Source organism: Oncorhynchus mykiss, chromosome Y (assembly GCF_013265735.2).
Source record: "Oncorhynchus mykiss isolate Arlee chromosome Y, USDA_OmykA_1.1, whole genome shotgun sequence".
In the NCBI taxonomy this organism is placed as follows: Eukaryota; Metazoa; Chordata; class Actinopteri; order Salmoniformes; family Salmonidae; genus Oncorhynchus; species Oncorhynchus mykiss.
In genome coordinates, this window is record NC_048593.1 from 13374171 (window position 1) to 13391318 (window position 17148).

The following is a 17148-nucleotide window of genomic DNA, read 5'->3' on the forward strand; positions in this document are numbered from 1 at the left end:
TGTGTAATGGCTATTTGACCAAGAAGGAGAGTGATGGAGTGCTACATCAGATGACCTGGCCTCCACAATCACCCGACCTCATCCCAATTGAGATGGTTTGGGTTGAGTTGGACCGCAGAGTGAAGGAAAAGCAGCCAACAAGTGCACAGCATATCTGGGAACTCCTTCAAGACTGTTGGAAAAGCATTCCTCATGAAGCTGGTTGAGAGAATGTCAAAGTTGTAATCAAGGCAGAGGGTAGCTACATTTTTATTTGTTTAACACTTTTTTGGTTACTACATGATTCCTATGTTATTCTTGGTTTTGATGTCTTCACTATTATTCTACAATGTAGAAAATAGTAAAAATAAAGAAAAACCTTAGAATGAGTAGGTGTGTCCAAACTTTTGACTGGTACTGCACATACACACATCAATATTCCATCAAATAAACCTCATGATGCAAATAAGCCATTCAGGTTTTTGTTGACCAAATTCGACACTCATTGATCTCCATACAAAAACTCCTTACCTGGTGGGCGAAAAAAACAAGAGAAAAAACGCCACCTGTTGGAGGGAAACAGATTTTCCACCGAAAATCTGGTATGAGGATAGTAGCAAAGCACCTCTCCATTGAATACAGGCGGTTGACCTCAACAACCCTCAACGAGTATTCAAAAAAGGATTACAATAATGAGATGTATCCACCAATCCAAAGAAAGGATAGGCAGGGGCTAGACAGCCCGCCGTGACACTTTTTGGACAACGACTCCCATCGTTAGGGCGGAGAGACATGTATCTTGTCAGTACATCCATAATATTTGGCCTCTCTTCCTCTCTGCTGTAGCTGTGTTCAATGTCATATTCTGCTCCTAAAAGGGTCCGTGCGGAAACATGCGCGCTTAAAATGTTCTGTGCAGTGAAGAAATGGAGACGCGATTAATGGCATCCAAAAAAAATTGGTGGCAAAAAAACTCTGTGGCAAATGTCACTCTTAAACAGGTTATTAACGTCAACAGCCCTATATAACATTTTCACTTTTCTGTTCACTTCCACAGCTCTGTGAAGTCCAGACAACTGCTTGCGGATTGCCCATTGGGCCAGGTCAGGTTAACAGGAATAATAAACCTATCACGATATGCCTTGCTCATATCAATATCATATCTAATTATCAATATTGGTGTCCACCACCAGTATTTACTAAGATTTAAAAAATGGATACAAACTGTAAGTGACAATCCCATTCCTCTGCATCTTCTCCCAAGCTTTGAACTGCAGATTGCCCAGATGTTTAGCCATGTCAATCAGTGCTCCTGAGACCAGCTGTGTATCTGGATCAGGCAGTGTGCACTGGGCTCTGGAAGAATATTCAGGAGTCAGTGGCGGTTCAGAACACAGAGAAGAGAGAGACCGGATGCAGCTCACTTACCTTTCCATTATAGTCTTGTAGTTCTGCAGAAGAACAGACTACCAAATTTAATTCCGTTATTTATCTATCACTATTTATCAGTATAAATGCACCAACAAATCATGTTAACTTAGAGCAGTCCTGACCTGAAGGAATGAGGTGTCTTAATCTCATAGCTCATCCTCTATAAGCTTAAATTGTGTTTACAAGTGATGACATCTCTTGTCTCAACTGGTCAATCCTATTAACCATTGCTGAAGTCTTCACAAACTGTTCCTGCCTCAGTGTGTCAAACCTGGCCTTCTCTTCATCTCTAAGAAACTGCGGAAACTCCTTGAATTCATGCTTGATCTCGATCTCTGCGTCTTGGAAATGTCTCTGGAGACAGTGGGAGAACTGTTATTACATTACTGGAATTCTCACATTTCATCCAGAAAACCAATTACCTGGTCTGGTTGACAGACTCTGGTCTGATTTTAGCTAGCCATCGGTACAGTAGTGAATGAATCAGTCCTACTACAGAGTCTAGCTGTGAAAAATTATAATTTAGCCATCTCTATCAAACATTTGGCAATCAAATGCAAACATAATTAAATATTGATCTAATACATTATTGCTGCTTTCTCTTATATTAAACTCAACGTCGTCCTACTGAATGTGAGGCATTGTGGAAGTACAGATTTCTGTAGCTTCTTTGAAATACTTTAGCATCTCCTGCAAGGGTTTTAGTGCTCTCTGGTGTTCACCCTGAAACGAAAGAACACCTTATCTTACAGTAGAATAATCTGTATACAGTATTTAAACACCTCACATAGAAAATGTATTATGTTCAATAAAAACGTGACTCTGTAAAACGCATGTCTTTACGTCGTTGTACCTTCTCCTTGAGGCCCTGAACAGCTTCGTCTATGGGACAGCGGTCATGACTCTTGTGTTTTCTAGAAGATTGACACACTAAACAGATGGGCTGCTTATCCTCCAGACAATAGTACTTTAATTTCTCACCATGCAGAGCACTTTAGACTCTCCTCAAGGTAGGCCTCACACAGGTTCTATAGAGCCAGGTTACAGGGAGGATTACCCATTGAAAATCTCTTTCTGCAAACGGAGCATTCCCGAACCCCCTTCAACTCCCAGCATTGCTGCAGATAGACTTTACAAGTAGCTGTGGCTGCTCCATGGTAGGAGGACAGGATTCTTGAAGACGTCACAGCACACAGTACAGGTGAAATCTTCCTCTGGAAGAGATGATCTAGGACTTGAAGCCATTTTCTCAGCCCCTTCCAAGCTCCTAACAGCTACATGTGGAAGAAGATGTGGGTATTTAGACAGACAGCTAACCATCTAGCTCTGAAGTTTACTTCAACTCCAGTTTCTTGCGCCAACTACATTACAAAAATACTGGGCGCTTTCGTTTAGCCCGCACGCACGTCACTGAGTACACCCCTAAACTCATTTGATTGGCTTGCGGCCAAAGTTACCACGGCAACGGGGCTACCACAGCTGCAAAGTCAAAATAGGCTATCGTAAAAATGTATGAAAACTAAAATTAGCCTTTTGGTTTTCATTTACGGTTAGGGTTAGGCATAAGGATAGCAGTGGGGTTAAGTTTACAGTTATGGTTAGGGTTAAGTTTAAAATACAATTGTAAGAGGTTAATTTAACAAATGGGCGGGGTGTAAGACTTTGTGACTGTGGTAACTATGGAGGACTAATTTCTCTTCCCCCTGTCATGTGACTTTGACACGAACGTACCCAACTCATACTTCCGGTACTGCGTGGATAAGGGGAAAAAGTTGCACGTTCAGGACTAAGTTTTATTTTGCGCTTCTAATTGGCATCATCAAACTGTTAACGACTGGGATTTTGTTTCCGATAGTTTTACTTTATACAGTAAATAATTCTGTACATTTGTGAAACGTCAAATGTTGAGCATGTCGACGAACAACTTGTCGTACAACGACCAAGGAGGATCGGATTCAGCGGTGGAGGTTGGTCAGGAGACTACCCCGACCTCCTCCAATGCTGGAGCTGGATTTGGCCTGTTCAGCACCAACTTTAAAAAGTAGGTCAATTAGCTAGCAAGGAAACATTTTATTAACCTACTTGTGTGTAAACTGTGTTTGCAACTTAATTTGATATCTACGATGGATGCTAGTGGTAACTAGTTGGCTAGATAAACAGCTGCATCTCTATGGTAGCTTCACGGTTTAAAACGCGTTTGTTGACAGCAAGCAATGTTGCCCTGTGTTTGGACATGTTTACATGAACAAAAAAGCAACAAGTTGACAGACACCACCAGACATTTTCTCTAACATACATATATTTTACATTCAATGTTTTTCCACCGCGTCCTTTTATGTTTGTAGAGTTGTGCGAGGTCAATGTATTCTAAAATGAACATCGACACGGACATAAAGCTAGCTGTGCTATGCACATGGGCGAAGCTCTGTTGTAGTTAGTCTGGCTACCCAAGTCAATTGATGTGGTTCTCCAAGGTCCTCCGTACAACGCCGGTTTAAAAAAAAAAATACCCCATCTTCTTTCCCCTCATTGTCATAAACTCAAGTGATTAGGATAAGTGCCAAACAGTAGCATATCATTGAAATATTGTTTAAAATTCTTGTAAACAACCCATTTTAAATCAATTGGATAAAGTGAGATGAAAAGGACCCGATTACGTGTAAAATGTGCTCTATGTCATCAATCAACATCACGTGACGATACCACCAGAGGGCGGTTCCATCACTAGGTCGGCCAGCCTCATCCTGCAGTCATGCTGTGTCTTTTACTATAAATCAGGGCCTGTATTCACGTAGGATCTCAGAGAAAGTGTGCTGACCTAGGATCAGGTCCATATAGCTTTAATCTTCTTCATTATGATCTTGAATACATGCCCAGTAGTTGACTTACTCAGCTGTAGGATTGGGTTTACTGTAAATCAATGTTTCCCAGACCGTGGCCTTGGAGTTGGGATCAGTTATAATTTCACTATCCGTAGGTTAGTCTTTCCCCAGCTGGCTCCAGACAAGGCCTCAAGTCACTGTCTTCTCTGAAAGCCATTTTCTCCCACAAAGTCTCCCCAACAGTCAGCCATTATCATATGAAAGTTTATTCAACCTGATTTACCATGGAAGCTTTGAATTATCCACTTACTGTTAGTCTGTCTTTCTCTACTTCCCTTGTAGTCCTATAAGTTCTAGCAGTTTTAACCCATAGAAAGGTCTCATTGAAAATGTTTGCGTTGTGCTCATGTCATCGTTATACGGTGGAATGTCTACTGGTGTGTCTGTTCCATGGAGCCTAGTGCTGCTCTTCATAGCAGCGGGCAAAATAACACTTTCAACCATCTCTGTCACCGTCGAGCAGTGACTTGCGTCAGCCTAATATTTGAACGTGGTTTGGCCCTAAGTCAATCTCTTAAGTCCTCTCACATGATCAGATGGTTGGTCTGTTCAGCAGCGAGGCAGGGCCAGTAGGCCAGGTCTGGTAATGGAGACTAGATGACTCTTGGTTGGGCTGCTGGAGCCTGCCGGGCTTGAGGGGTGTGAATGATTCCACTGTCCACACACAAACGGTGACACACAATGCCTCTGCTTTACTATGAAATCTAGTAGGGAGTCTGTCCTATCAGTAGCACATCTTAACATAATCTAGGCTTTTGTCAGGCATTCATAAATTCACTCGCTCTATATTCACCGTGAGCCTAATTCCCTTCATATTATAGTGTTCAAATGAAGAGTTTTTTTTTTGTTCTGTACTCCCCAAACTCAAGTCTGACTGATAGCATTGTTTATGAAATCAACCCAGTAGTCCCACATGGCTCGTGTAAGGGTAGGTGGAGTTTTTTTGTTTTTATACCTATTATTTCTTCAGGAATAGCTTGAGGAGGATCATGGGGTTGATTTCTGAGAATATGTTGCTCTGTGTAGTTCTCTATCTGTGCTGTGATTGCACCATAACACTAGATGGCAGACTTGAATGGTAAGTCAGAAAGCAGCGAACCCCTGACGGAGTTTTTATGTTTTCTTTTTAAATTAAGCTATCGTCAATGTTACGTGCCCTTTGACGTATGTGCATTTTAATGGCCGTAACCTTAACCCTCTCTTGCACTTTATTGCTCCTAAAGATATCAATAGGTGGCCTTTTTATGTTAGTCAGCTTTCTCCAATGAAATGAAACCACAGTCTGTTTGCTGTTTGGATAATGTCATGTGACACAGTCGGGGTCTAAGTCACGTTCCTGTAGATTATCCAGTATTGGCTGGGCTCTTGTTACCTCACGGTCCACTCTACTGCTCTGGCCTTGACAGAAGCACAGCAACATGTGACTGGCTGGTTGTCCCCAAGTGATCAGCTGCTTCCTAAAGCACCATATTATTTCACTGCGGTTCAGTTTCCCATGTTTTTTATAGGGCCTCCATGTGATGTCAGATTATGTGTTGGGCTATATCAACTGAGCCATGTCCGACAACGTTGTCATCCTGGTTATAAACACTAGAGGACATGGCAGACGGTAGTAGGCTAAATAGAGTCAGCTGATTGGAGCTGTTTACAGTGCTTTATCCTACTGGTCGTTATGTGAATGAATGACCAGAGTATCTTGCTTGCCAGTCTTGAAAACCTGGAAAAAGAGACTACGCTGGTTTTAAACATGAAGAGAGACATGTAGAGTTGTCGGGGTGTCGTTCTAACTCTGTGTGGTTCTTCTGTTGGCCCTTGAAGGGCACTGGGCAGGCGTGAAGCATTGTGCTGTGGACAGAGGTGGTGAAAGCTGCTCACTGTTTACCCCGAGGCCGATAAGGCCCTCCCGTTTCCCCTGGAGGAAGTGGCCACAGGCAGAGAGAACCAAACTACCACCCAGCTACACACAGACGCAGAGAACAAACAGTACGGTCAGAGGAGAGAAGGAGAAAGTAGCCCCTGTCCAAGAGCTACAGATCCATCAGGCAGGAAACCTCAACCCGTCTCTGGATTGCATTTACAAGAAATGACGAGTCAAAGTCTACTAGTAGCCATTTAAAAGAGGGCCACTGCATCTTGCCACTCCTGTTATCGTCTTAGAGCTAGGGATGTGGTGGGCTCGTAATTGCTTTAAAGCCTGATACTTGAGATTTAAGGAGAAGGTGCTGTCAGTCACAGCTTCAATTTACAGAGAGGGAGAGAGCATACCATAGAGAGCATGCATAGTGTCTGTGTGTGTAGCAGAACCACTAATGCTAGATCATTAGCCGGCAGAATGGGTATCCTGTGACCACTACAGTTGGTCGCTGCCTGTGAAGGGCAAAAGCGGGTTGGAGGGAAGTAGCCACAGGGAACGTTACAACCAGCTGACAGTCAGGAAGTGTGTGTGTGTGTGGACTCGCGGGTATAACTGGATGGCCAGGGGGAGCTCTGTCTGTGCCAGGGCGAGGGCCGGAGTTTTAGCCAGCGGCGAGGGCATCCTGTGACTCCTCTTATCAGCTGAGAGAAGAGCGAGGAAGACGGACAGAGAGAGGAGAGCAACAGACGGGCCTGTAGATGCTGTAGCATTTATGAACGGTCTGTGAAGGGCAAAAGCGGGTTGGAGGGAAGTGGCCACAGCGAACGTTACAGCCAGCTGACAGTCGGGGAAACGTGTGTGTGTGTGTGGACTCGCGTGGACTGTGAGGACAGCTCTGCTGTCTGCTGAGTATGTCCAGCTCACCTTGAAGACCACACTTCGCCTGGAGGATCAGCACCCTCACGCACGCCAATGGAGGCCCCGACGAGACACCCACCAAACGGTACTCTACAGAAGTATCTGATCACATGCTTTGTGTGTGTATTTTCAAGTTTACGAACTTGCCTAGTTTCCTCATCTCTCTAGCTGATTATTGATTGTGACATTATCGTGAGTCACAGCGTGACTTTATTTTCTCTGCGCCTGGCAACAACTCCCAATATGGTTAATTTGTGTTTTTCATTCGCTCTCTACCCGTTCTTCTCATGTTGTTCAATGTGAAACATCTGCCTGGTGTGTTGTTGAACCCAACACACTTTTTTTTTTTCTCAATTCAATTCAAGGGGCTTTTTTGGCATGGGAAACATGTGTTAACATTGCCAATGCAAGTGAGGTAGATAATATACAAAAGTGAAATAAACAATACAATTTAACAGTAAACATTACACATACAGAAGTTTCAAAACACAAAAGACAATCCAAATGTCATACACACACACACACACACACACACACACACAGTGTTTTAACAATGTACAAATGGTTAAAGGACACGATAAAATAAATATGGGTTGTATTTACAATGGTGTTTGTTCTTCACTGGTTGCCCTTTTCTCGTGGCAACAGGTCACAAATCTTGCTGCTGTGATGGCACACTGTGGAATTTCACCCAGTAGATATGGGAGTTTATCAAAATTGGATTTGTTTTCGAATTCTTTGTGGATCTGTGTAATCTGAGGGAAATATGTCTCTCTAAATATGGTCATACATTGGGCAGGAGGTTAGGAAGTGCAGCTCAGTTTCCACCTCATTTTGTGGGCAGTGAGCACACAGCCTGTTTTCTCTTAAGAGCCATGTCTGCCTACGGCGGCCTTTCTCAATAGCAAGGCTATGCTCACTGAGTCTGTACATAGTCAAAGCTTTCCTTAATTTTGGATCAGTCACAGTGAGTGGTCAGGTATTCTGCCGCTGTGTACTCTCTGTTTAGGGCCAAATAGCATTCTAGTTTGCTCTGTTTTTTTTGTTAATTCTTTCCAATGTGTCAAGTAATTATCTTTTTGTTTTCTCATGATTTGGTTGGGTCTAATTGTGCTGCTGTCCTGGGGCTCTGTAGGGTGTGTTTGTGTTTGTGAACAGAGCCCCAGGACCAGCTTGGTTAGGGGACTCTTCTCCAGGTTCATCTCTCTCTCTCTAACTGTACCTCTCTCATTGAGTGGCCAGAACCCTTTCTCTCTCTCTCTCTCTCTCTCTACAATCAATGACCTGCTGTGTGGCTTCACATTCTTCTGTGGAAGGGTAAGGGTCGTGTAGGCCTGGCTGGGTTAACATCATGTGAGATTCTGCTTGTTCTCCGGGTTGAAGGTGTTTCCATAGAAATGCTGTGATATTTTGAATGCGTCCGCTTGAGTGTGGCGGTACAGTAAAGGGATGAATTGTTGAAGCGGTTGTTGATAGTTTGAGCACCGTAGACCACGTGGAAGAGTATCCTAAGAAAATAGGTCATCTGAGACCCTGTATTTTTTTTCCCCTTGCAGTCGTTTGACGTTGATGAAACTAGAATGGTTCTCCTACCGGTATGTGTAAGCTACTCTCTCTTGAAAATGGCTGTTCTATTGCGGAGAGGTTCTCCACATGACTACCAATTTCTAGCAGGAGCCAAGTTTAATGCAGGACATAATGCTCTCCATAGATCAGTATTAGTCTGGGTCTTGGCAGACCTTTGGCCTGTCTCCCACTAAGGACACGGCTGGAGATCGATCAAGTCCGGCTGCATATCTTCTTTTTTTTGTGCGATAGGATTGTAATTTAATCAAATGACTCAAAACTCTGTTATAAGTGTGCCACAGTTTTCCAGTCCCAATTCGATGACGTTCTTCAACTCATTAGCCTAATGAATTTGACCCCGGCGGACGTGTAGAGTTCTTGGCTACGCCGGTGGAAGTTCTCAGGTGTAAAGAAGGCCGTCCGCTATACAAAATTAAAAAGCAGCGTGGTGATATTAAATAGCCTGCAGCACGTGTTCTGATCTCTTTCTCCTCTCCACCAGGAATGATGACCTTAAAGAGATGCTGGAGAGCAATAAGGACTCACTCAAACTGGACGCCATGAAGAGGATCATTGCGGTGAGCATCACCTGCACACACACACACTTCCCACTAAGTGCAGTGCATTCTCAGTTCAGAGTGTACTTTGGTGTTCCCGTCTCAATAAAAAGGCCAATTTGTAAATTCCTCATTTTGAAGAATTGGCGAACAATTTCCAAAGTTCAATTTACAGTGCGGTTCGTTGCTGTGGTATATTGTATGTGCAGTGTTAATAACACATTGAATACTGTTAAACATGCGAGGGATGTTGTGTCCACAGCTGATCGCCAAGGGGAAGAATGCCTCCGAGCTGTTCCCAGCTGTGGTGAAGAACGTGGCCAGTAAGAACATAGAGGTATGAGTTCCATTCTGTTTGCATAACGTTTAGTAGATTCTATCAAAGACAAGACGGATGAGGTCCCTCCTTCTGCCAGGAGGAGACCACCGAACCACTGCCTGGTAATATTGATCAGCAGAATAAACAGGCTGTATGAGGGGCAGCCTGTGAGGTGTGTGTGTGTGTGTGTGGCAGGGCAGCCCATGGTAGGGAACTGGAGCATGTGGGTGGGGGTAATTGGCAGAGGAGAGCCTGTGGCCACGTCTCCTCTCTCTCTCCCTTCACACACACCAGATGCTAGGGTAGTGCTAGGTCCCTCGTTGTGGCTCTCTCACGCTCTCTCTGTCCTCACCTCTCTGCGGGCAGCTCAGTCACTCTGTCTCTCTTGTCGTCCCTCCCCCCTCTCTGCTGCTGTGCTGTGTGTTATTGATTGTCTCTAATCAGAAAGCAGCACTGGAGGACACAGAGTATTGACGGACTCGTGTGATTTAATATCAGGATGCTTTGTTTACTTCAACCAGCACTAGCAACAACAACCTGAGACTTGAAAGCCCTGAGGTGTGTGTGTGTGAGCGGGATGGTGGGCTATATGGAGTATGGTTATTGGTATTTGATAACTGATCAAATAATGGAAATGAAATCATTAGCATATTTGATTACTATTTCTAATTTTGAGCATCTATTTTCTGCAACGTTTTTGATAAGATGTGATTCCCCTCAGACAAGGCCAGATGGGTTATGTCCCCTCTTAGACTCAGTAATGATGTTAATTCACCCACTAATCACAGCAATGATGATTGAAAACCACAGCTGTACGCCGAATAACACTGAAGTGAACCAGGGCCAACCTTTAAAAGGGTTACTTAGAGATTTTGCCGGTGTGGCCCTTTATCTACATCCACCAGAGTCCGATGAACTTCTGGATGCCATTTGTATGTGTCTGTGACTGTCCAGTACGAAGGAAGTACGAGGTTGTTTCGTGAGCCTAACTAGCGTCAGCGCAAAGGGCCCGGAAGTGTATGGCGTATCTGGCAAGACACCCATAGACTTCCAGTCGTTGCGCTAATGCTAGTTAGCAGTTGCGCTAGTTAGCAACTTCCTTCATACTGGAGTCTAGACTTAGAGACATAAAAATGGTATCCACAAGTTCATCTGCCTCTGGAAGTAGATGAAGGAGCTGGCAGGAGGAGTGTGGCGGCTGCACTCATTCATACTCATTGCCAAAATCACAAAGTATCCTTTTTAACTCAGTCGGACACTGGACAAATATTAGCTCAGTCTCTGCTACGTGTGAGGAGCGAGGAGGGGGAGGAAGGCAAACAGAAACATTCTGAAGTCAAATAAAACATTTTAGCTCGTTCTCTGCTCTCCCCGAAACGACATGCCATCCAGACTAATAATATCCAACAGGAACACTTTCAACCTCCGCTTCCCCCCCCTCTAAAACAACCAGCCCAATAAATACATCCGAGGTCTAGCCAAAGCCTCATTCTCTCCACTGTGTCAAAGAATAGTGTTACCTAAACAATTTGGAATGTGTACTGAGCTCAACCCAAAAGTGAATCTATAGACTTGGGATTTCTTCATTGACTAAATTCAACATGTGTGTGTGTTCCAGCTGAAGAAGTTGGTCTATGTGTACCTGGTGAGGTATGCAGAGGAGCAGCAGGACCTGGCTCTACTGTCCATCAGCACCTTTCAGAGGGCCCTCAAGGTAACACATGTGGTGTGTGTGTGCACAGCAGGCTTTGATGCAGAGCTATTTTTTTTAGTTGTGTTTTACCATTTTGAATTCCCACACACTCATACAGGTCTTGAAAGAAAGTGTCATGTTTTGTATGTACGTGTATAAAGGTGTGTGTGTAGGGCTATTGAGCCATTTAAAGAAAGGCTGTCTGTCTCTCTGTAAGTTCTGTGGACAACAGAGTTTAGACAGCCCACCCCGTCACCCTGATGTGTCTCAGGACCCAGAGCTGGAAAACCCATTTCAGCCCCTGCTAGCTCTACACCATGCTTCACTTCCTTCGTGTGTGTGTGTGTGTGTGTGTGTGTGTGGTACTGTATCATGTCTTCAGTATCTCTTAACCCAAACCACATGAGAGATTTCTGTCTCCAGTCCTTTTTTTTATCTTTTACTCTCCTCACTCTGTCTCATTGTGTACATCTTTGCAGAAGTGTGTGTGTATGTGTGTTAAGATAATCCTTATACCCCCCCCCTACCCCATCTGTCCTCTACCAGGACCCTAACCAGCTGATCAGAGCCAGTGCTCTGAGGGTTCTGTCCAGTATCAGAGTCCCCATCATCGTTCCCATCATGATGCTGGCCATCAAGGAGGCTGCCTCCGACATGTCCCCTTACGTCAGGAAAACATCCGCCCACGCCATCCAGAAACTCTACAGGTTGTGTGTGTGTGTGTGTGTGTGTGTGTGTGTGTGTGTGTAAAGCAATGGAACTGGGAGTTGACTCAAACCGTTCCTTCTCCTTAGCCTGGATCCGGATCAGAAGGAGCACCTGATAGAAGTCATTGATAAATTGCTGAAGGACAAAAGCACTGTGAGTAAAACCGGCTCCCATTACCAGCTAATCCAAGTAAGTTTTGAGACGGTCACATGTTTTGAAAACATAAATGACTACAACCAGATTCTTAAGTGTGTAGAAAGATAAGGGAGCTATGAAATGTATATATTTTTTTACAAGATTATCTTTGAGACTAAAGATCACCGTAATAAAAACTAGACGGTCAGGGAGAATCTAAAATTCCCCAAATTTCATTACATGGTGGGCCCTCATTATTTGAGTCACTCAGATGGTGTAAGAACATGGCATAAGCCATGACAAAATGTTTAGGGGTGCAGGAAACCAATTTTAAAATGGTAAAATGTTCTCTCCGCCCCATGACAAAATGTTTAGGGGTGCAGGAAACCAATTTTAAAATGGTAAAATGTTCTCTCCGCCCCATGGCAAAATGTTTAGGGGTGCAGGAAACCAATTTTAAAATGGTAAAATGTTCTCTGTGCCCCATGGCAAAATGTTTAGGGGTGCAGGAAACCAATTTTTAAAATGTTCTCTCCGCCCCATGGCAAAATATGTAGAATTGCAGGAAATTAGGTTTAAAACAGCAACATTTTGTCTCTGGTGCCAAGAGGGCCCCCTCCCCGACGCTAACTTTACCACCAGTGTTTCCCCACAGATCATTTTTTTCCCAGCAGCGGAGACCGCATGATATGAACAAAGCAGTAATAAGGATGGATTAAATTCTATTCACTCTGAATCAGTTTTCATCTATTTCATTCATTTGATATCAGACGGGTTCAGCAGTCAGTCCTTACTCAATGCATTCATTCAAACCAAATCCATGATGTCACTGGTCTACTAGGTGCAGTACTCCCAACCAGCCACCAGAGGGTAGTCCAGTCCAACAGAAATGTTCCCCCCCCACCGCCCCTCTCACTCTCTCTCCTCTCTCTCTCTCAGCTCATTCACCAATGCCATGCTTTGTTAGCGCCCACTTAAATCCACACATCTTCAGATGCTCCTAGTTAACTGTCGATTTAGAAAGGCATTCTCTCACTGATGCTGGTGTCACCTTAATTTGCTTTCTAAGGCCAAGTTATTTTTTTTTCTCCTAGATTAGCCTGATGGCATTCTCCAACTCCAGTGTTTGAAGCACAAATACAGCGTCTCCTTCCACTATTTGGCTAATAGATGGTGCATATTCTCCAGAAGGTCACTATAAATGCGTATGGTCACTATAAATGCATACGCTCCCATAAAGGCTAGTTAAAATAATGTAAATTGTGCACGTGCTGAAGTTAGCATATAGAATGCCCTGTGCATGTTAGTAAATACAAGCCATACACGGCCTCTCTCTCTATCGCAATTAGTTATTCATTGCATGCATCTCTCATTATATAAAATAACCCGTAGCACTAAAGGGGGGGGGCCCAGGACCAGATGCATAGCATATTTAGCTTCAGTCACTAACGAAGATAGATGATTTCTCCCCATTGAAACACTCTCTCAATGAGGCTGGCTGGCTGGGGGACACCGAGAAAGGGCACAGTCACACAAGTCCGTGCGCTGTGTTTTGGACTGGAAGAAAAAGATTAATAAGACCGGAATGCTAATGTTTTTTTTTTTCTTAAGTATTTTATATATATTTTTTGTGTGTTATGATTTGTTATTAGAATTTCAGAGAGCTTCTATACCAATTTATTTACTGCCAGTTTTAGCTCTTTGCTTTCTGTCGGTGATCTATCGTGTTGTGTTTGTCCTGCTATTCAAAGGACATCTGCATTTATATGGATACAATTCACTTTATCTTGACCAGAGCATCATAAGAACCATCTTTGAATGTGTTTTACAAATGCCTTGAATTACCTGTTTTATCACCGTTCATCCCACAGTAGTATTTCAAATCAAACTTTATTTGAAGTGCATTTACAAAAGATGTCATACAATATACACTTGGCAGACTAGGCTTTTTATTTATTTTTGCCTGGAGGAAAAATAAAGCTTTAATCTTATATTCCCCTTCACTTTGAGATAGGAAGTTGCTATCATTCTGGAGAGTGAGAATCACAGGCTGACCATGTAGATATGGACTGTGCCCACATGAGTGTCTAGGGCAGTATATAAAGCTGAGGTGTCCCAAACATGCGGCCCAGGAGCCAAGTGTGGCCCACCACCATCCGTGTCCCCTACCTGTGCCCCAAAACTAGCCTCCACGCTTATTAGAAATGATTGTACTTTGTAAGAAATAAGAATTATCACCAAGGTGGTGAAGTCAGTTATGTTCGTTATGTTACAATGTAAGTATATTTGGGGGGAGAGAAAATATATTTGACTGTCTCTGCTGTAGCCTTCATGACATTGGCCTGAACGGTGATGGCCCCTTTACGCCAAATGAGTGTGACACCCCTGGTTAAAGACAGGATGGTGGTAAGAGAAGGGCTGTAGAGGGGGGGGAGGGGGGGGGAGAGAAACACAACACAGGAGGTTGTGCAGCTGTTTTACTGTGATGGATCTATTATCCAGCCATTACAAGATAAATGATCGATCCCTCCCATCCCGCCGCCCTGCCTCTCCCTGCACCTCCTGCAAAATTGAAATGAGAACAGGGAGGAGTGTGTGTGTGGTAGTGTGTGGTATGATTAGAGGCTAGGTGGGATGCCCATTCATTTAAGAGAAAGAGGAGGGAGGAGATGGAAAAGGGGGAGAGGATAGAGCGAAGGCAGGGAGGGTAGGCCGACCGACCCTGCGCCGTGCCATCAATCAAGGCGGCGCGCCGTCTCTGGCGTGATGACCCAGCACTCGCCGCCTCCCTGGCGCCCTAATTAGAATTCATGACAAAATAGATGCAAGGAAATGGTTTGGGCCCTTCATAATTTTATACCAAATTTATTGTTATTAGAGGAACCATTTGCTTAGTGTGATTTTTCCATTACTGGCTTGTCACGTAGTGTAGATAATACGGTGGAAGTGGATGGGGGAGGTGAGGGAGGGAGGGATGGATGGTTGTGGACTCCATAGATTGGGGTGTCAGTTTTGTTGATGGCGCGTGTAGTTTACCTGCGTCTAATGGGGGAAGTTGAGAGGGAGATGGGGGAGGGAGGGATAATGCACAAAGAGGCGGAGGCAGGCCCAGAGACACTGTAATAGGCTGAGAGAGAGAGACAGACGTCGAAGGGAACATAACACAGGGCTGAGATACTAGGAACCTCTGTAATGTCCATTGATGCACACAGGCACAATTTTCGCAAAGTTCCTGTTCATTCCTGTCAGTACTTTACTCCAATATAAGGGCTATGCACTAGATGAGGTTTGCGGAGTTGGAACTTTACATCAAGCATCTGTTAGTTCTGAGACCAACCGCGCTGTGCATGACAATTAAAAGCCACACATACATTTCCCAACTAGGCCCCTTTCCAATTATAAACCACAAGCACATCCGTTAAACTCTGCTTATATGAGGTTTCTTAATTGCTTGCTAAACCAAGTGTTTAAATAATGCCTCGGTTTTGATTTGTTTCGCCCATGTTTTTTAATTTTTTTACGAACAGCTTGTTTTTTAATGTATTTTTTTTAATGTCATTCTGGTTGCAAAGTTAGGCTAATTCCAAACACGTATTTTACCTCACACCTTTTTCTATGGTTTTTACCAGTCATTTAGAAGCCTACTCCCTAAAGCTGTCCAGATTGTTGAATGATTAGCGCTTCGGGTTCCTAGCTCCCCAGTTGTCAGAGGGCCTCAAACGCATACGCGCACACACCTACGCAATCAATGCAGCTGCACGGCAGGGATGATGGGTAAATGTACAGGGTTTCCACAGGGGCCACCAGGGGCCAGTCTTTTCTAATGGGAGAGACCGGATTCCGCTACCCCTCTCCTCGCCGACTCCTTCCTTGTCCCCCCCTCGCCTCTCTGCGTTAATGCTGTTTGCATATTAATACACAGCCATGTCAATCAGTCAGTCTGCCAGCCAGCAGCGCTACAGAAATAGAACACGGACCAGACAAATGGATTTTTCTCCCAATAAAATGTACTTGATTGCCTCCCTTTCCTCCCTCTCTCCCCTCCATTCTCCCATTTCCCCCTTTCTCTTGTCTCATGAATAGAACATTCAATTAGTTATGAGCTGAAGGGAAAAATTAAAAGTCTGTGGTGAAATGTTTTGGCTGTGTGTGGGCGATTTTTAGAAGGATGCCTTTTACCATGGTGATGCCAAATTAGATTTGTTCAGTAAAGACTTTAAAAGCGGTAATTTTTCACCCAGTTACTCCTCTCCTGTTTGGTGCCTGGCTCTTAGATTATAGCTAACTGTTCATAAACAAAATTCTTGCTCTTAGATCATGAAGTACACTGTCTTTCTAACCAAGACGAAACCAGGCCTTTCGGTAGGCCGTCATTGTAAAATAAGAATTTGTTCTTAACTGACTTGCCTAGTCACATAAATACACAGACAATGGTCTCAGGCTAAAGCAGGGCTGCCCAAGTTGTATCCTGAGAGTTACTGGGTGTGCAGGCTTTTACTCTAGCCCTGCAGTAACCCAACGTCTCCCCCTATAGCTGGTAGCGGGCAGCGTGGTGATGGCCTTTGAGGAAGTGTGTCCAGACCGTATTGACCTGATCCATAAGAACTACCGTAAACTCTGCAACCTGCTGGTGGACGTGGAGGAGTGGGGTCAGGTGGTCATCATCACCATGTTGACCCGCTACGCCAGGACGCAGTTCACCAGCCCCTGGAAAGAGGTGAGAGATGGGAGGAAGAAAGATGGTGGGGGGGGTCAGGTTGACACAGCGCACCAGCCGGTGGAAAGAGGTGTGAGATGTGGAGCGAGGGAGGCGAATAAGTGGTTTGTGTCAGAACGGCGTCGTGTGGCGTGAGCTCTAATGAACGTTTTTTCATTTAGATTTGAGATGATTGAGATGTAGTGGCTTCTCTTGAACGTCTCATCAGCGAACAAGGAAAGGGCTCAGTTAGGGACTAAATGCCGGATATCTATCAGACATCAACACTGAAGTAATAATGTCATTATTGCTTCAGTGTGACGAGTGAAATATAGCCTATAGTAAATGAATCAAAAAAGACTAAGGAGACATTTGTCAGTCAGTGTGTTTTATTTTTTGTTTACTATTA

The 17148-nt window shown here is 44.1% G+C and overlaps 1 protein-coding gene across 1 annotated transcript in view; it reads left to right on the top strand.

The window, feature by feature from the left end:
- The first annotated feature begins 3131 nt into the window (after nt 1-3131).
- Nucleotides 3132-17148, top strand: part of LOC110509669 (AP-3 complex subunit beta-1) — a 65466-nt gene continuing 51449 nt past the window's right edge. The window contains exons 1-7 of the mRNA XM_036967340.1: nt 3132-3451; nt 9134-9209; nt 9451-9525; nt 11126-11221; nt 11747-11907; nt 11995-12061; nt 16578-16760. Coding sequence (XP_036823235.1) covers nt 3312-3451; nt 9134-9209; nt 9451-9525; nt 11126-11221; nt 11747-11907; nt 11995-12061; nt 16578-16760 — 798 coding nt within the window. The 5' untranslated portion in view covers nt 3132-3311. The remainder of the gene's footprint in view (nt 3452-9133; nt 9210-9450; nt 9526-11125; nt 11222-11746; nt 11908-11994; nt 12062-16577; nt 16761-17148) is intronic.